This window comes from Molothrus ater, chromosome 15 (genome assembly GCF_012460135.2).
Source record: "Molothrus ater isolate BHLD 08-10-18 breed brown headed cowbird chromosome 15, BPBGC_Mater_1.1, whole genome shotgun sequence".
Classification (NCBI taxonomy): domain Eukaryota; kingdom Metazoa; phylum Chordata; class Aves; order Passeriformes; family Icteridae; genus Molothrus; species Molothrus ater.
This window is the reverse complement of record NC_050492.2, coordinates 9,560,503-9,580,740: the sequence shown is the minus strand read 5'-3', so window position 1 is coordinate 9,580,740 and position 20,238 is coordinate 9,560,503. Positions and strand designations below refer to the sequence as shown.

The 20,238-nt window shown below is 47.0% G+C and overlaps 1 protein-coding gene across 1 annotated transcript; it reads right to left on the bottom strand.

Annotated features, from left to right (window-relative positions):
• Positions 1–6,137: 6,137 nt before the first annotated feature.
• SLC25A48 (solute carrier family 25 member 48) lies at positions 6,138–18,864 on the bottom strand. The gene is made up of 8 exons (XM_036391652.2): positions 18,749–18,864; positions 16,667–16,710; positions 12,846–12,917; positions 11,934–12,186; positions 10,498–10,746; positions 9,163–9,296; positions 6,746–6,875; positions 6,138–6,176 (listed from the first exon to the last, which is right to left on the bottom strand). The coding sequence occupies exons 1-7, from the start codon at positions 18,792–18,794 to the stop codon at positions 6,753–6,755; spliced, it is 921 nt and encodes a 306-aa protein (XP_036247545.1). The 5' UTR covers positions 18,795–18,864; the 3' UTR covers positions 6,138–6,176; positions 6,746–6,752.
• Positions 18,865–20,238: the final 1,374 nt, after the last annotated feature.

Below are 20,238 nucleotides of genomic sequence, written 5' to 3'. Positions count from 1 at the left end.
GAGTTTATGAGTTCTCATGAGAGAATTTGCATCCCAGTGTAAAGTTTCTAAGAATCTCTACACATTTTGGGTTTTCTAATGCAGAAAAAACCAATTCCCTGCAGAGGAAAAACACCCAGGTAACAAAGCAGTTTGTTTTACGTTTGCTGTGTGCACTGATCAAGATAGAAGAGATGCAAAGACAGCAAATGAAGAGATCATTCATAGTTTCATTTTCCAGAGATAAGGTGGCTTGGAGTATTTTTTTCCTATCTCTTACATAAAGATGACATATGCTAATGTAGAAATCAAGGAAAATAGGGGCATTCTAATCCCTTTGTGAAAGGGTAAACCATAGCATAGTAATAGCAAGATTGCTTACAACAGAAAGGCATCAAATCCTGATGAACATTTCAGATTCAGTCCAATCCAAGAGGGTAGTGCACCCCCTGAGAGCCACATGCTGTGCTCTGCCCTAGCAGGTGGACCACAGGATGTCCTCAGGACTCACATTAGCTTCTGTAGGTAATTGAGCTCTCATTACTTTCAGAAGAGTTTTAATTAATTTGAAACCATTTAAGCTTATTAACAAACACTAGTCTCCTTGTGACTAGGCACTCAGGAGCTGTAAGAGGGGAGAGCACATGAGAGAGACCTTCAGGACTGCAGGTCCTCCTTGTTTCATGCAGTAGTACAGTCACGAGAGCTGGGGTGGGAGCCTGGGTTCAGCCAAGATTTTCATGTTGCAATGATATTTAGCAAGAGCTGAGAAAAAAGCCCTGACAGCAACAGGTCAGCTATGATGTGTGTCATGCATATTGAAAATGCTTCCCACAACCAACTATCTTTAAAAGCAGGCAGAAGGCAGCAGGAATTGATCATAGAGGTCACCAGTTCTCTTGTATTTTAAGATTTTTCCTAGTGTCCTCTTCCAGTGTCTTCTTTTGTGGCCTTTCATACCAGGAAAGGGAAACACTGAGGGCTCTCACATCAGAAGTCCACTCACCCTTCCTTGCTTGTCCCACTGTGCGATGACCCTGTGGGCTGGATTTCCCACTCAGCACAGCATGCAGAGGGAGGCTGAACATGCAGGACACACAGACAGCGCAGGGCATTCACTCCATGGCTCTGATAGAGCTCTTCACCAGCCAGCCCCACATCCCAGCTCTCTTTTCATGCTGGAAGTGTTGAAAATCCACCTGCAGGCTGCCTGATGGAAACACAGCAACAGTCATTTGACAGGGAAGCAGGGACGGATATTGGTTCCCACCTGGTTGCATAAGTAAGAAAAGCTGGCCCTTATCCATGAGAATTGGCAGGATTTCTATGCCATGTGTCTCTATACTGTGTGTGAAGTAGGCTACAATAATGATAAAATGTTTTGAAACATGGGAGAAGAGAGCAGTCCATGAAGATGAGCTAAGTCCTGGTGCTTTCACAGAGGTGAGGCCATGCAGGTGACAGTTTGATGCAGCAGGTGTTGGTGGCAGGTCACCTTAACATGTTTTTTTCCCACTTGCAAGGGTCTGGTTTCTCCAACTTTTTCTCCTTGTGACTCAAGGTTATCCATTGCTTTCTCCATCACTCAAAGAGGACCTTTGTATTCTCTTCAGAGACTGGGTGTTATACAGCCCAGTAGCCTTGGAATTTCACCCTTACTAAGTGAGGATTTCTTGATGTGTCCAGCACTTTATATCTTACAGTGAAACTGCACATGGGGCCTCTAAAACCCCTTAAAAATACACTTCTGCTGCACGAGTGGCTCCTAACTGGTTACTTGTTCCAGTTGTGTGTGATTCTGGAGCTGTCACAGGATCTACAGTTTAGGGAAAATGCCTTGAAAATGATTATGACTACTTAAATTTCCCCTCACTTCATGCCTTCATTCCTTTTGGAGCCTATCTCTGGAAGGATACTCTACATACTGCTTATCTAAGCTGGCAGTGATCAGTCTGTGCAGCACTAAAGGAGCATATACAGGAAGAAAATGGCTTTAGAGAGAGGAAGCTTTTCTTGTCCAGTTTACATTCAATTAAGCACTTGAACTTCTTCCCACTTCTCTGCTTGAATCTCATCATTTTTCTGGCTCTACACTTTAATTTTTTTCTTAGCAAGTACAAGAGAGGCATTGGCTTTCTTGGCTGACATGAATGCCACACCTAGGAGAAGAATCTCTACTATAACAACTTCTATGAAGAAACAAAGAGCTTCAGATAAACCAAAGAGATATATCTTAATGCCTGCAAAGACGTCACCTACTCCTCTGTCTCAGAAAAAGAGAAACTGAGATGTGGACTGTGATCTTGCCTTCCCCTGAGGTGGGGAAACACCAGGCAGGGACTCCGAGGCATCAGAAAATCACAGCCTGGCCTGGAGCCATCACGAAATCATTTAGGTTGGAAAAGTCCTTTACAGGCAGGGTTTCAGTAGATGCTAAAGCTGCTGGGAAGCCTCTTCCCACTCTGTGCACTGTAGACAACACGAAGCTTCTCCCAGCCCCGAAGGCCTTCATCCAGGTCAGGGCTGTTTTCTAGAAAAATGGATTTTCACTGGGACATTTGTTTCTGTCTGATTGTGGGTTTTTTTGAAGGAAATAAGATGCTGTTGCCACTTTTTCCTTTCATATCACTAAATAGTTTATAAAGTGTGAAAAACAGCCTGCATCTCATTAAGTAATACAGGCTGTTGTAAGAGCTGGAATGCCACCAGAGACATGAAAGTTGGGCAATTACAGACTTATTTGAGGGATGACAGGTTTGAATATGCTTTCATAATCCAGGCAACAAACACATAGAACTATGTATCCCTTGTTTTTCTGGTCTCCCTTCTTATTTTTTGACCATTTCAGGATTTACTGCATTTATTTTAGAAATGAGGGACTCTGTAAACACCTTGAACAACCTACCAAGCAGATGGCTCCTACCACTCCAGCATGTGTGGGGAACATGCCACTGATGGCAGACACAGCACTGACAAAGGAGCTGGGTCCATATTCTGAATTCTGAATTCTGTTGACACAAGGGTTTTCTTTCTTGTCTCTTCAGAGACAAAACTGCCAACATATGTAATCAGTTCCCCACTGAATCAGCTGTATGTCTGTCTGTCTGCCTCCCAGGAAAGGCTGTTTTAAACTCCCATCACCAGGTCCCTGAAAAATTCTTTGGAGATCCTAATTTCTATCCATGGATAATGATAGTGATTTTATTTCCAAAAATTAATGCATTTAATATACCATACAGAAGATTATTCACAAGACACAGACTTTTCAAGTCTCTGTGTGTATAAATTTTAATTGCCATCCCTCATCTTTGGGACATAGGGCTGGCCCCCTGTGGTGTCACACAACCCCAGCACCACTGGACCTCTTTCACTGGTGACACAGCCACACGCTCTCACTACTGCAAGAGCAAGACTAAACACCTATCAGGGTCAAGCATCATAGACCCATAGAAGGGTTTTGGTTGGAAAGGACCTTAAAGCTCATCTCCTTGCAGCCCACTCACCATGGGCAGGGACACCTCCCCTAAACCAGGGCCCTGTCCAACCTGGCCTTGAGCACTTCCCAGGGGTGTGATCGGTCACAGCGAGGGGTATCACACAGTGCTGTGCCTCAAAACCTGCTTGGCCCAGCCCCAAGGTGTCCTTGGTCACCAGCAGTGGCCCAGAGGCAGCTGAGTCTCCTTCACAGTGGCCTGTGTTGCTGTCACCCTTGAAACCCTCGTGCTCCAGCCTGGAGGTGCTTTGCCTCTTTTGTGGTTTGTCTGTGAACACTAATGGCGTGATGCACTGATTAACCAGTTGTCCAGGGCTTGCCTCTGCTGCCAGACCAGGGCAGCCTTTGGCAGGGCAGGGCCACCCCAAAATCATCCCGAGGCTGTGCAGTGTGGGGCTGCCCATGGGGGAGGGAATGTGTGCTGGTCGGGCAGCAGAATGGACAAGGCACAGAGGGGTTTCTTGGCAGCTCCCGTGAGCCACACATGCCCTGCCAGGGATGAGGATGCCATCAAGTGGCCAAAGCTTTGTATTCACTTCCCACTTGATCTTCATGATTTTATATTTACGTTATATATATTTATATGATATATATTTCTATTATTTAGAATAACTTTCTGCCCTCTGCTCCCTTTCCACACCAAGTTGCCCATGGCTCTCCCTGACAGCTCCTTCTGGCAGGTGTGTGCTACATGAGAGTTTTGTCCAGGCAGATCCTGGGCTCTGATCTCAAAATTGGTTTAATTGGATGAATAATACCATGAATGATCACTGTGCAACTCCTGTGTGGGTGTCAGGGCTTTACACCCAGAGAGCACTGAACAGATCAAACCTGGGCACCATGAGGGCAGGATCATGCAGATACACAGCTTGTTGTGAACTCATCAGTTTAAGCCATTCATGATCCATTTTACATTATGCAGGCAGATGAACGCACAATTTATTTGCATTAAAACATAGTCTGCTCAAGTATTATCCCTGGAGACACATGATATTATCCATCCAAAAAACATGTTTTACATGCATGCAGTTAAATAGGCAACATGAAAAGGATGAATCTTTAAATGCAGCCAGCAACAAATACTTGTGTGAAGGATCATCAATTTTTTCCATATTGTTTATTAAAAACTGTTCCAGGTATCCTAAAGAAGATCAAAGGCACTTTGAGCCTTTTGAGATGAAGCAACACCAGCTGTTTCTTCCCCATTTTAAGGCCAGTTCTGGAAGCACCCACAGTTTTGTTTTTAATCTCCAGTGATGAGGAGCCCAAAGAAGGTGACCCCATTTCCAAGTTCTGCTGCAGACCCAAAGTTTTAGGCACTTTCTGCTGTGATCTTCACGTGTTGTGACCAATTCCCCCATTCATCCAGGGAAGAGGATGAAGGAGTTTCTCTTTCTTTCTCCTCATTTTATGGAGGAAAGCTGGACAGCTGCTCCACATTGTCTTCAGAAACCTTGTTTGGAAGGCATCTGCTGAAACTGCAATCACTGGGCTTTTCCCCCTGGGCTCTTCTCCAGAGGAAGAGCTGTTTCTCTAGAACATTTCCAGATGAAGTGTTGTCCTAGATTATTCCCCCATGTCATGCGTCCCTCCGCATGTGAGCCCCCTTGGCCTGTCCTGCCAGTGCCACCAGAGTCCTCTTGTCACAGCAAAGCTGGTTCTTCTTGGGCTTTGGCATCAAAAGCTCCATGCTTAGAAACTAAATCATATTTAACAGCATAAAGAGAAAAAATCATGATGTAAATGATCTTGGAATAACTGAGATGCTGAGGTAGACCAAAGAGAGACTGGGCCTGCCCCAGTGGTCTCAGTGGGATTCCAGCAGAGAGCTGGAGGTCTGAAGTACACTGTGTCCTAAAGAGACTTTCTTTGGTGATGGTCTGCTCATGGCTGCAAAGTTTTGTCTGCAGGTTTTGGCAGCTGGCAAGTCATGTCAGAGAGCTCAGAGGGTCTAAAGAGATATCTCAAGACAGCCCCTGGAGGGCTGCACCAGGCAAGCTGTGTCAATTAATAGGCAGCCTTCTATATGAAATGCAAACTCTTTATTGTTTTATTGTTTTCTGTATTAAAAAAAAGCACCTTAGTCTCTGAATTTAACATCCTTCTGTTTCCCAATTTAATTTACACCTTGGAAAACAGACTGAAGTTGTTAAAGCCTTTACATTTTGCATGATAATGTGCTAAATTGTGCCAAACTGTGTTGTAGAGCACACGTGTTTGTATGGGAGGAGTCACCCTCTTCTTTGAACCTGAAAGCAAGCTAGGATTTGGTGGCAACCAGAAAAAGCACCTGTGTACCCACCATTTTCTCCTTTCCTTGTTCACCAAAGAAGATGAGTGTTATAACACCGTGTTGTACAAAAGATGCTCCCTTGGTGATTTGAGGTGGGCTGGGTTTGGGTACATCCCTTGGGAAAGGGAAGTTCTCTTCCTGGTTCAAGACAAAAGTGCCATTGATGAAGAAGCCCACCACCACCACCAGAATTACTAGGGTGCTCTTAGTCAACAGTGAAAGATTTGATAATAAAATAGTCTTTGGGTTTGGTTGAGCTGGTGTGATTTTTGGTGTGCTCCATGGACCACGTGCCCACAGCAGGTGCTGTAGGTGCAGGATGGGAGTCTTCAGAGCAGCTGAGCCCTCACCAACACCACACTGCTGATCTGGCTCAGGAAGGCAGGAGACTTTCTGGTCTTCTTGGCAACACTTTTGAAATAAGAAGGAAGGAGATTTATGAAGTACTGCAGAAAACAGCAAAGATGGCCAAGAAAAATCTTGAGTATCTAGCTGCTAAAAAAGTTTCTTCATTCAGATATTTTTAATGCTGCTCCTTTATGCAACTCCAAGTTAATGAGGGAAAGAGTGAAACAGTGACTTGATAGTCAAGGCACTTTGAAAGAGCTTAATTTCATATCTCTGGGGCTGGAACAGAATACTGTGCAGGGACTATGGTAAAAATGATATTTCAAAACTTATAAAATATTAGAGAATAATCTCCTTTAAAATTTTTACTTCTGAATGATATGAATTAAAATAATCACAACAATCAGAACAGATTACAGTGAAGCTGCAGGAGATGAGGACTGAAACTTAAATCCATTGGCACATTTGCAGTCTGCTCTGAATCCCACAGACCCAAATTGTGTTTGGCTATTCAGGTGTAGATACACATGTAATTTGTGCAACTTTCAGAGGATCTATACAATTGCAACTCTATTTGATTCAAAGATTAATTCTGTAATTTTAATAAAGCTAGAGGGTCTTTATGTGCTGACCTGGAAGTTAGGGACTGGTCTCACTTTGGCATCTTTTCATTGCTTTGAGAGAAAGCTCATAGCCAAGAAACATGGCTGCACTCGATGGGAATCCTCTTATTGTATTGACCAGGAGGCCCCTAAAAAAGACCTGTAGGGAATGAGCAAGGTTAGAGCATAGGAATATATGGACTATTTTAAGAAGAGAAAGAAAACATTGAATGAAGTCATGGTGGGATTCTGAAGGACCAAATCTTTCGGGTTTGCTTGGAAGATGTGCTCCCACTGCTGGTCTTGGCTGAGGTCTGCACTGGGGAAGGGGAGCACAGTGGCAGAAGTCACTGGTTTGGCATCCTGGTGCTCCCCACTGCAAACACCACACCCTGTGAGAGTGTGCACAAAGCCTTTACTGTGGGGTGAGTCTGCTCACAATGTGGTGGTTCCAGGAGGGATCTCTGCTGGCCTGCTTCTCACAAAATCACTCCCATTAACCACCAAGGCTCATCACCACAAGTCACTAATCTATAAATACCACAAGTTCAGAATAGATGTGAAAAAGAACTTCAGCAATCAAACTCCTTTCCAGGCTTTATAACAGCAAAATTCCCACAGCTACTGTAAAAAACCATGAAAAATCTTGGCCCGAAGATCAGAAGACCTTTGATTTAAGCATATAACCCATTTTTGCGCTGAAATTACTGAACTCTACTAAACACCATCATATCTTGTGTCAAGAAAATCCTAAGCATAGTGCTGACTTGTTTGAGACAGAATCAAAATGTGTTCACATAGTTTATATAAAGCTTGCAATGTGAAATTGCAGTATTGGGACATTTAGGATATTATTTGATTTCTTGAGATATTTTGTTTTGTTAGGAAAGAGAAGTTTCTGGGAAGAAATTCAATGTTTTTGCATTATGCATAAAGTAACACGAGAGACCCAAGTTAAATAATAATGAAGGTTTAGGATGAAAAGCCCAGAGGCATAAATTTTTCTTATCTGAGTGAACACACCTGGCTGTGGAGAAAGACAAGGGTGTAGTTGTGTTTCTTTGTGTACATCAGGCAGTATTGCCAGCACTGAGAATGCTGTTCCTTTGTCCCAGAATGAAAACATCCAGCCCTGGGTTTGCCATTTGTCAGTTGTGAGTCTCCCAACTTTTAAAAAGATTTTCCTCGTGAGAGCAGATTCCAGTCTTGCTATCAACTAATCACTCAATCCTACTGATGGCTTTGGGGCAGGTGCCAGATGGGACAGCAGAAAAACTACAAGAAGTACAGAGCTCTACCAGAAAACTCTTTTAGTTGTTAGTTCAGGCAGGACAAGGAGGGCAGAGGATGAGGATGGAGAGAGAAAGGAAAACCCATGGAAATTCCCATTTCAGCCACCCTGCTGTGGAAGTGCACAAGGCAGGTACTGTAGAGCCTGGGCACCCTGTCCCCCATCTGACTGTCCAAGCACAGTCCTCAGCATCTCTCCATGTGCTTGTGCTTCACATGAATGTGACTTTCTTCACTCAGTGGCAAAAGCTGAACCAGACCACAGGCTCCTGAGACAGCTGGCATAACATAGTGGCACGTTGGCAAATATTGAAATCACACTGACTTGTGATTTTGCAGGATATTTTCCTGTTTGTAACTTGTTACATTTCTCTTAGAATGTGAAAATTAACACTTTCGAGCTAAGAGACTACATGCTGTTCTGATGATAAATACAGATTTATTTCAATATCAGACGTTACTTCCACAACCATGCCTTGGCAACACAATAAAGCTGCAAACCCTTGGCAACACAATAAAGCTGCCATTCACATTTAATTGAGGCAAAGTTTGCAGGTAGAACAAATATCTTTTATTACACTAACAGACAAAGTCAGAAAAGGGAGATAAGTTGTTTGGCACGCAGCCCTTCTTCATGTTTGAAACGAAAGCAATTCTGATATAAGAACGCTGACATTCAACAGTGCAAAAGCAGCATTAGTTCCACCAAAGCATTGCCCAAGGTGACCAGGCACATCCAGAATGCCAGGACAGTCCCACTGGAATCAGTTTATTGACACCAAAGTCAATGGGAAACATTTGACCTCTGCATTTTGCAGAAGAATCGCAGAGGTAAGACTTTCTACTTCTGATTTATGATAACTCAAATTATGTCCATGATTAAGTGCACTAACATGAAATGTTGTTTGAAGTTAATTACACCAGCAGTGTGTGACCCCCCAGTCATTCATTTCTTCATTATGTAACATGTATTATAACTCTCACTATTTTGATTTTGAAGGAATCTACATGATAATTACCTACTGCCATAATAATAATTTACCACTAACTGGCTTTAACTGTCTCTCAGCACTGCAGGCAGGTTCTTAACAGTCACTGTGTTTTCCAATTGACAATTACATACCTAATAACCAGATTTAACTCCAAATGTCACTTACTTTTAAGCCCTCATTCTGGTAGCTCTGCAACATGCAGTCAATGGTCCCTTTGTACTGGTTTGAATAAACTCCATCTGCCTGAAGTCGACTTTTCACAACATCCATTGGAGTACATACTGCCCAGGAAACAGCTCCTGGAAAAATGCAGAAGTATTTGAATAATTCCTTCTCTATACTTCCTTGCCTACAGGTCAGTGCACTCAGAAATTGACGTCTATCACATCATATTAATGTGATTTTCATTCAGGGCATTCACCCTGCTCAGGCACAGAAACAGAATTTCTGAAAGTTCCCTGTTTCTGGAAGGTGTTCATATTTTGGAGGTTATGCTGCTGATCAGATGCAGGTGACTCAAGAGGGGCTTCTCCAGGTGCAAATACATCTCCTGCTGTGCTCCTGGTGGAACATGGACATGCCATGGGAAGAGCCTGAGCTGCTGCTTGGGGTGATTTCAGAAAAAACTGAGTCTTCTGATAATTCCATTGCAAAGAGTATGAGCTGAGGATACAAATAATGGGTTGGTGCATCTCAGGCTGCCAGGATTAGGCTCCACACAGTGAGATACCCTGTCATTGCTTTAAAGAAATACCTGTTTCCATTGATCAGCCTGCAGCTGAGTGGGATGGTTTGCCTCTGCAAAGATCAGTACATGACTGCAATCCATGGCCCAGCTGGACAGACAAGAGTTGGTCTGGACCTACGTGAGTGTTGGGGCACACTAGAAAAACCATCCAGAGGCACCAGGGGCCTCTTTATTTGAGGAGAAGGCATTTTGTTATCATTACCTGAGCTAAGGGTTGACTTGCCTTTATGGATCTGCAATTTATAAATGGCAAGAAGCAGGGTAGTGGGAGTAGGGGTGACCTTTCACATGGTGGGGGCACACATGTCAGTTTTACTGGCAAGGGTACATGTGGAAAAAAGAAGAAGATCAGTAACAGTCAACTGGGCTTCTGCTAGGTGTGGGTAGGCGCACACCCTCCTGGTGGGCAGCCAACAGGTTGAAGTCCTCTTCTGGAGGCATCTTGGCTACCACATACCCCTGCAATGGGCTTGGCAGGCTGCCCTGAGGCACCCAGGGAGATGAAGGCGCTGTCTGTTCTCCTCTTCGCTGACAATGAGCCCAAGGAAGGTCTGATAACGTGACTTCCATAAAGTTTGTCAAGTCATAAAGTGCAGCTGTGGTGCCAGGGAGCCCAGCCCTGGGGAAGGAAGGCTCAGTACCATGTCCTCTGCTCAGAAGGATGCAGTGGCCCTTGAGTCACCCTTGTAATCTGCCCTGAGAACCTTCCTGCTCTTGTTCTGCCAATGCTGTGAGGAAGTGAAGGTGCTTACCTGCTACACCCCCTGCCACCCAGATGGAGAAGGGATTAGGAGCAATGCTTCCATGAGGGGTTATCCAGTCACAGAACATCGCGTACGGGACGAAATAGGCGCAGTACCCGGGAACATCCCTCAGGAGCATTGCTACATTGCCTCGGTATATTCCTGGAATCCCCTCTTTCTGCAGGATTGTCCTTAAGCAGTGGATTGGGCCTCGGTACACAGGAGATCCAGGAGCTGTGGAATTTAGTTTAGCATTTGCTACAAAAAAAAGAAGAAAAAAGATACAACTGTTGTAATAGATATATTGCCACAGAACTGCTCTCCAAAGCCCACTGCCATTCATTAGAAGTCACTGCCATCCAGTTTCTTCTGCTGGGGTCAGCAGATAACATGGGGAAAATGTTTTAGGAGAGAGTATTTAGGTCCATTTTCAGAAAACACGTAGACACTTCAGACAGATTTTCTTAGATGCATGGCATACCTCCCAATAGGTACATGCCCAGTGAGACTTCCTAATAAATTTAAGGCAATGTGCCCAATTTTCATGGATTTTAACTTCAATTTATGCCAGGTCACATCTCTGAAAGCCTTAACATCTTCAGAGTCTGGCCCTTCCCATGCAGACAAAGTTGTTTTTGTAAAAGGCATTAGGTTTCTAAGCTGCATGGAGGCTTTAAAAATGGACATAACATTGTTTTATCAAAGCAACAGAAAAATGCCAGCATTTCACAGTTAAATGCCATAACTGTAATTGTGAGAAAGGTGAAATGCTGAAATCCAAGCTGTTCAGCTCTGAAGCTGCTCCATGTCTTCATTTAGCTGTTCATGTGCTCTGGTGGGGTTTGCTCCATGCTGGCAGCCTGCAATGGAATTCAGCTGGTGTCTAAAGCTGAAGCAGCCCCTTCTGCCTGTGGACAGGGAACAGCCACCCACTGCCATCCTGCTAGTGTCCCCTCCTGACCCATCCTGCTCACACCTGGGCTACCTGGCACCCTGTGTGAAATAAGTCGGTTTTTAAATGTAAATGGGAAACTTCTGCTTTTGAGCAGAGAAGAGTGGAATAACAGAGGTTTATGGGAAAATATATGTGGGACTGAGTGTGCAGAGGGAGATGGGGAGCTGGCATTGCCACTGGCAGCCATGGTGCTGCTGCTGGGATCTCCAGGAGACCCCACAGCCCAGGGACTCACAATTTCTGCAGCTTCTGGTCTTGAGCAGACCTACCTCATGTTCCTTAGAGATCCCAACTGTTGGGAAACACCATTCATAAAAACCCTTCCCTTGAGCTGAGCAGGATGGGGCCTATCCTCAGGCAAAAGGGAGAATTTTTAGCCCAACTGCAGCAGCACAAAGCAGCAGAAAGCCCAACCTTGCCCAAAATTGTAAAGCTCTGCGTACGTACCAAAGACCGCCAGAGACAGGAAGATGAAACTCTTGCTTCCTACCTTTGGTGTAGGGCTGTGTTTGCATCTGTAGCCTGATCTTGACCAGTTCCACGGGCGTGCCAATGCCCACAGAGATGACCCCAGCCACGAGGCTGGCCAGGGTCATGTCGGCGAGCGAGGGCGCGGCGGCCGGGTCCCCGTGGCGGAGCTGGCTCAGGAACCGCTGCGTGTTGCTGAAGACCCCGAACACCACCGAGCTGTAGATGCCAATGCTGGCCAGTGGGAAGGACATGCCCTTGAAGAAGCCGGTCAGCTACCCAGGAAAGGGAGCAGGGCTTAGGAGACTGAGCAGGACTGAGCAGTGTAAACCCCAGCTTGTCTATCGGGTTAGAAATCACGGAGGCACGTAATGGTTTGGGTCGGAAAGGACTTGGGAGGTTGTCTCCTTCCAATCCCCTGCCACAGTCAGGGATGAAATGCAAATCCAAGTAGCAGATGTCTCCTGGAACCAAGTGTTCGCACATGCTGAGCAAAGGAAATTGGTTCATGCTGCTAAAGGCCTATAGAGATTGTGCAGAATATGGGATATGGCTGAAAGCACAGAAACCCCTGTAGAAGTGCCTCATATAGACAGTGTTTGTTCTGGCTTCACCAGAGTCAGCAAAATCCTTCTGGGAGATCTCTGCCAGCGGGATCAGGCAAAAGAGTCACTGTGGATGCAACCCATATGGAGACACTGATCATTCCATGCCAGGGATCTCCCTTTTCCCTATAGGAGTCACCAAGTGGTGACTTAACCTTAGAGTTAAGCAAGACAAGGCTGTAGGGATTTGCAGGCTCAATTGCATCAACTTTATTGGTCTTTATATAATTGCTGGTGTCAACAGCATTTTGTACAATTGCTTTATATATTTATCTATTTATTGACTTGCACTTTCTACCAGCACGTTTAATGTATGATGAAGTACTTACAGACTCATTTCTGTACACAGTCAGAACACACTTGAGTGTATTTCCATATCCTTGTCCAGCTTGCAAACGAGTCTGCAAAAGACATTTGTAAAATGTGATTAAAATCCTATGTTTCCAGCCCAATGGAGGCTCATGCTATGTAAACAATGTGTACTTTGCTTTGAGAGCAAGTCCTTCCTTAGTCGTAAAGAGAACTGAGCAATAAAATAAGATATATGTGCATCCACCCTCTTGAACTTTGCCAGAAGCAAGGCTAACAGGATCTCACAGCCTGAAGCTCTCTGCAACATCTGGAATCAATGACTGTCAAAAATTGCTCTCCAGCCTGGACCAGCAACCCTGACCCAGCACAGCAGGCTGCTGGTGTGCAGTGCTGTCATTGGCAAGGGCCTGATTTATGTGGAAATTGGAGTGGTGTGGTCTTCTCCATTTGGAGACTCTCAGGGAAGGCTGGGATGTGTTGCAAACAGAGGAGAGGTGAGCTCCCCTGGGAGACTTCTGGGGCCCTTCTGCTCCAAGGTGGATTTTAAGACACAGAGATTCTAATTGGAGCTAAAATAATTCAGCACCATCTCAGAAATTCTCCATGCTTCACTCAAAAAACAGTTTTATATAATTTCAAAAAAAGACATTTTATTTCTGGAAAGCAAATTGGTTATACACCTTCCAAGAGATGTAAGAAATGGCACATAGGTCACAACAAAGCCTACAGGATTAGGCATTTCCCCTTCTCATATGTATATATTTAGATCATCTTTCATTCAAGCTGCTCACAAGGTTGCACTAGAAACATCCTAACAACGGATGCCTTTTTTGAGCTTAGAGGTGTGCAAGGAAATGGAAACACTGCTCATTTCACAGCACCTCAGGCTTCATCTTGAGGCCAGAGCTCATTTGTTAGAGAAAGACACACATGCTCCATCAGGAATATTTTTAGGAAATGGGGACATTTCTGACTGCGTTTATCAGCACTGCTGCTAGCACTGAAGGCTGAAGGGACACTGTGCTGGGGGGATGGTGTCCAATCCCATCCACTGGCTCAGCCCTGATTTACACCAGGGTGAAGCAGGAAATTATTTGGGAATTTAAAGCCCAAAGTAATGTGTGTCTTCCAGGGTTCACAGCTAGTGGGAGCTTTTGGATGGCAAACAGCAGGTTGGATGGCACAATCACTTGGCCCAGAGCCCTGCAAGAGGCTGCCAGTGCTGCCGTGGGACCCTGGCAGGAGCAGGAGGGACCAAAGTCTGTGTTCACCCCCCAGCCCAGGCTCACCCCTCACCCTGGGGTGGCTCCATGCAGCTCTTTGCACACATGGAGCATCCCTGCTCCGCTCCAGGCCTGGCCAGAGGCCACAGGGAAGCAGCAGCAATATTTCCTGAGCACTCAGAACGAGCTGGCACATGAGGCTGCTGCCCGGGCTCAGCAGCACACGCTGTACAATGTGGGCAGGCTCAGGCCACGGGTGCACACTGGGCACACTGTGACTCACACTGGGGATAGCAGGGCTGGGGGGACCAGGGGAAGGTGGTTACACCCAGAGTGACCCAGGACAAGGTGACCCCAGTGCCCAGCCCTGGGTTCATCTTAACCCAGACATTTCCACTTCGCCTCCCTGGGCTTGTTTTTTGTTTTTTCTATTCTTTTACTCAGTAACCAGGTATTTAGAGGTTCAAGTTAATATATTTTTTGAGTAACTGGGGGGAACTGAGTGTTCTCACAATCTGGTTCTCACACACGTCCCTTAGCTAATCTGTTAACACCCAGCACTGAAATCCCTGCTGGCATCTGTGACAAAGTCAGCTACTACCAGTATGGATATACCTCTGCAAAATTCTCCTTTTTGTTGTGTTTTGATTAGATAGGGCTCTTGGGTGGCACCCAGAAGCTGAAGAAAGTTCTGGGAAAATGAATACAGTGGGTAGGATGAAAAGAGAGCAAAGGCACAAGTTTTAGAGTTTTGTAAAGGAAAAGGAAGTAGGAAAAAACAGCTGCTGGGGTTTGATGGAAGCTGCAGTGATGGGAAGAGGTGGCTGAAGGGGGAAGAGATGATTTGATGGGAAGTGTGGTGTAGATGCCACTTATCCCCCAGAGCCTGATACTCAGTCCTGCCTCCTCCCCCAAATGGGGAGACACCTGATCCCCTGGAGGCTGCAGATTCTGCTGAGCAGCCCCTTTGTAAAAACTCTCTTTTCCCCTTTCCTGCTCCTGAATTTGGAACATAACAAGGTCTGCCTACTTGGTATTCCCGAGGCAAAGCCTTGCCCAAAGCCAAGAGCAACAGAGGGGGCAGCCTGACAGTTGTCTTTATAACCACTGAAGGATGGGCTTGCTCTTTCTTGGCACCCAAACTCGATGTTTCCAAGCAGGATTCCCATGGCCAAACTCCCCCAAGCCAGGCAGTGATGCCATGGCCACCAGCCTGAGATGGCAATTGCCTTGGCAATGCTGGGCAGAGCCTGCCTGTGCCCTGCCCAAGGCTGGGTGGTGTGGGCAGCCCTGTGGCTCCTCCTGCCTGGGGTCTGCATCACCTTTGCACGGGGACACCCTTGGGGCTGGTATCACTTTAGCAGCTCAGAATAAAGAATGGGGTTGGCTGGGCATCTCCTGATCCCAGGAGAGCCTGGTGTGTGCAAGGGGGTGGCTGTGATGCCTGGGGAAGGGATGTGGTGTGGGCCATGCTGGGCCCTGCCTCCTTGGCATCACCCTCCAAAGGATGGAGGCTGCAAACATGACCACAGCTGGGTTTGCCACAGCTGGCAGCCCTGCCTGGTGCCAGAGCCAGGCTTCAACCAGAGCAGGGAACACAGAGTCACAGAATTGCTGGTAATTTTGAGTTAAAAGGGATCTTTTAAGGCCATCTCGTTCAACCTCCCAGCAGTGAGCAGGGATATCTCCAACTAGACCAGGTTGCTCAGAGCCTCATCCATCCTGTCCTTGAATGTTTCCAGGGATGGGCATGTCCCCACCTCTCTGCCAGCCTGTGCCTGTGTTTTACCACCTTTTTTTTGTATACGAATTCCTTATATATCTAATCTAAACTCTCTTTCTGTTTAAAACCAGTACCCCTTGTCCTATTGCAATGCTGCTAAAATTCTGGTTTTATTTCAGACCCCCTTCAAGTACAAGAAGGCCACAATAAAATTTCTTTGAAGCCTTCTATTCTTCAGGCTGAACAACCCCAACAAGAGAAGCTAAAGTGATGAAAGATGCCCAGAAATGCCTGGGCAAAAAAAGAAAGGGGCAGGATCCTCCTCCCTGTCTCTGCAGCAGTAGGGATGGTCAGCTTGGTTGAGTCAGGATGCACTGGTATGTGCATGGGCTTGTCTGCATCATGCTGACAAATACCTTCTTACTTCTCTAAATCCTTCCATTGGAGGAATAATTATCATGAGGGAATCATAAACACTGTGTGTCACAGCCCTGGGATAACGATTTCAGAACTCTGCCCTTCCAGCATTACCAGCACAAGGAAAACATAAAAATGTGCCTGCAGCAAAACAAATACAGTGCCCTCATTGCCCTTTGAATACTAGTCTGTGGCAAAGTTCAATAAAACATTGCCAGAACTGTTCAGTGAACCACACATTAAGGAAGGCCAGGTTAATTTTCAGCATTAATTCTTCACAGAGAAACTTGCATATATCAGTCAGTTCTTTCAGTTTCTCATTCAAAATGAGCCTTGGACAGGAAGAAAGTCTGTGAAAACATTCTAAATTCCCTTTTGGGATGAGTGAAGACCCTTTGAGGCATCAGCTAGAGAGAAGGTGTGAATTGGTGGGGGTCTGGGTGGTGACATGTGAGCACAGCTCAAAGTGTTTTACCTTGACCGTGTCCAGGGGATGGCCCGCAACCACACTGGCGATTCCTGGGGATGAAAGCAAAGTATTATGCACAACACTGAAGCTTTTGTAGCAGGAGAGGATGCAATGGGTTTAGAGAAGAGATTTCCATAGGAACAGTTGTAAGGGGCCTAGCCAGAGCAAAGACCAGCAGATGCCCCTTCCCTGACTAAGCTAAATCTGAGCTTACACACTTTTCTGTGTACACTCTCCTGGACTCCTACAGCTTTGCATCTCAAAGGCACCAGAGAAGGAGAACTCATGTTTGTATCTCTTGCCCAGGACCAACCCCTTTTGCACTCCTGAAAGCTCACACAAATGTTTAGCCTCAGAATGGTGAGATTCCTGTTCAACACAAGGCAGTGCTTTCTCCTGGCTCGGTGATGTCCTGGTCCCATTGGCTGACTGCTAACAGGGTCCTGCAAATTCCTCCTCCTTTGCTGTTTTGGGAGCAGTTTCAAGAGATACCAATCAGAGAGGATTCAGATACAGAGGATCCTGCTCTGCACAGAACTGTCCAGTGCCATCCTGCCTTCCTCCCCATGGTTCTCTGGGGAGAAATTGGCCCATATTCTCTTACCTTTCACCCACCTACTCACACCACTCACTATCAGGAGCTCTCGTGGCAGCACAGAGCACACTTTGGTTTCCTCTTCTCCAGAACGGAACACCTCTGTGCCATGGCCAGGATATGGTTTTGTGTCTTTGTTGCAAGCAACACTGGCAGGTTTTAGGGTTTGTGGAGAGTGGGTAAATTGTGACGCTTCCTCACCAGCAAATCTCTGTGCAAACCAGTGCCCGCAGGTGCTTTGGGCACTACATGTAATTTCTCACTCATAGTGGATTGGTACTGAAAAGAGCATCATGTTCTTGGTCAACACATTATGACTTTTCTAAAAACGTGTTAAAAAAATGTGCCCTCTCCTCCCAGACCTGGGACCACCCATGGTCAAGTGCTATGAATGAAAACTCTCATCTGTCACTGCTGCAGAGCACTGGCTCACCTCCAGGACATCCTGTCCCATTGCCAGAGGCGTGCAGCAACAGCACAGGGCAGTGGGGCAGAGAGAGCAACCACAGCCTACAGAGATCCAAAAATCAGCTGCTCACACAAACATTTGGCAGAGGTTTTGGGTTTTTCAGTCTGCTAATTTATTGACCTCATCTGGCAGGACACCTGTGAGCCACCTCTCACCCTGCTCCTGTGCTGGGTCTGAAGGGTCACTTGAGCAGAGGTTTGTTCTGCCGTGGCTGGTGACCCTGTCCTGCTGCAGCCCCAGGGGCAGCAGAGCTGGTCGCCCTCTCAGCTGGCGTCTCTCAGTTCTGTGAACCTTGTCCCATTACTGACGCCTCTGCGTGTCGTTTACCTTACTTTTCTTTCTGTTTCCCGGTGCTTGCCATTGGAATTCCCGGCAGACAGGATCAGTCCCTGCCGTGTCCATCAGCCCTGTGGCGGGGTGAGGAGCCGGCAGTGCCTCCCCCGAGGATGGGGACGCGGGGAGCCCCGGGCTGAGCGCTGCCAGCCCCTTCCAGCCACGGGGGCAAGGGCGGCAGAGCCGGCGGGGGCTGGGGGCGTGCGGGGGCCTCTGCAAGCCGGCCCCGCACAGCAGCATCACAAGTTCTAAACGCGAATTTTAACCATCCCGCCCATGGAAGTGCGATTAAACCGCACTTGTGTAGCAAAGCAAAGCAAACCGGGGGAGACGCCGGGCAGAGGCACAGACCGTGGGTGACCCGGAGGGTTTTATCCCCGGAGCGGAGGGTTTTATCACCGGAGGGCTTTATAGCCGGAGGATTTTATCACCGGGGGGGTTTTATCCCCGGAGGATTTTATCCCCGGAGGGTTTTATCCCCGGGGAGTTTTATCCCCGGGAGGGGTTTTACCCCTGGAGGGGTTTTACCCCTGGAGGGTTTTATCCCCGGAGGGTTTTACCCCCGGAGCAGAGGGTTTTAGTCCCGGAGGGTTTTATCCCCGGGGGGTTTTATCCCCGGAGGGTTTTACCCCGGGTACCCTCGCCGTGCGCCCTTCGCCGCCTCCCCAGCCGCGCTCTCGGCATCACTCACCGCCCACCAAGCCCGCCACGAAGTCCTGCAGCTGGAGGCTCCCCATGCCCGTCCGGCGGGGCCGGGTCCCGGCGGGCAGGGGATCCCCGCGGGCAGCGCTCCCGCGGCTCCGTGCGAGCTCCGAGCGGGCTCCGTGCGGGCTCCGTGCGGGCTCCGAGCGGGCTCCGTGCGGGCTCCGAGCGGGCTCCGAGCGCTCCGCGTTCCGCGCCCGCGGCTTCCAAGCGCTGTGACATCACACACCGCGGCTTAAAGGGGCCGGGGACACCGCCCGGCCGGGGCGGGGAGGGTCGCGGTCCGGGCGGGCGGGACCGGGGCAGACAGGGCTCAGCATCAGCCCGGGGCGGGAGGAGCAGCATCGCTCCTTGGGCGGGCAGCGGGGACGGGGGAAAGGTAGGGATGCGGGAAGGTCATGTACACTTGCGAATTGAAGATGGAAGTACAGAGATAAAGAGTATTGCACCCGTAATCAGTTGAAAAATATCTCCGTTCCCTTCATTGAAATGACTGGGTCATCGTTTGAGGAGATACCTCCAATTTTTGTATGATTTTCCCAGGAGATAACTCCAATTTCGTTATAATCTTTCCAGGAGATAACTTCGATTTCTGTATTTTGGGAAGCAATGAACAATTGCCTCCCTGAATGAGTCCTTCTCTGCAGTACTCACAATTTTCTTATACATCTGTTACATGCTTCTCCCTTTGTCCTGTCTTTCCCAGACTCAAGATTCCAGATCTGGTATATTCTGCTTTCATACAAGACACTCCTTTTCACCCTCCTCAATCATTTTTGTTTAAGGTGCCAGAGCCACAAGTGATAAGAAAGAACCACTCAGCAGAATGAAGATATTTTCTGTTTTGACGTCAGCCCCTTTTCTGGGGATTCCTAACATGCCTTTCTGACTGGGGCTGAAGGCTGGGCTCCCTCTCTTGAATCACAAATACCCTGATCTTGAGCCCAGCCTGGCTGTTGTGCCTCCTCTGTGGCACTTTCAAATAGTAAATCCAATGTTTTACACCTGAACAGCACTTGGCCACTCAGCACAGGCCCTCCTCGCCATCCTCAACCAGCTCTCCTTGTGCTCACCAGCTCCATCAGAAATGTTCTCTTGGACTTCAGAGGCATGGCTGCTCCCAAAAAGATGACTTGGCCCTTGGCCACTGTACACATACATCTGGCTGAGGTTTATACCACAGCCCAAAGCAAACTTTATTCTGTCTAGGCTAGATTTCTGTAGGTGGCAGTTCTTTGGGTCAGTTTTGGAGGCTTTCTGACAAGATTAGCATCAGGTTTGCTACATTGCCTTCCTTAAATGCAAGGTTGGATTTTCTTGAAATGTATTTTGTCTACATGTTCTGGTAACTATAGAAAATGTTGGTAGCTCATGAGCAAGAAATCCTGAATGCCAAAATACTGTCTGAAAATATAAATATTTAATTTTTTTCCTTAAAAAATTGGTATTTCCATTGCTAAATTATATATTCCTCCAAAA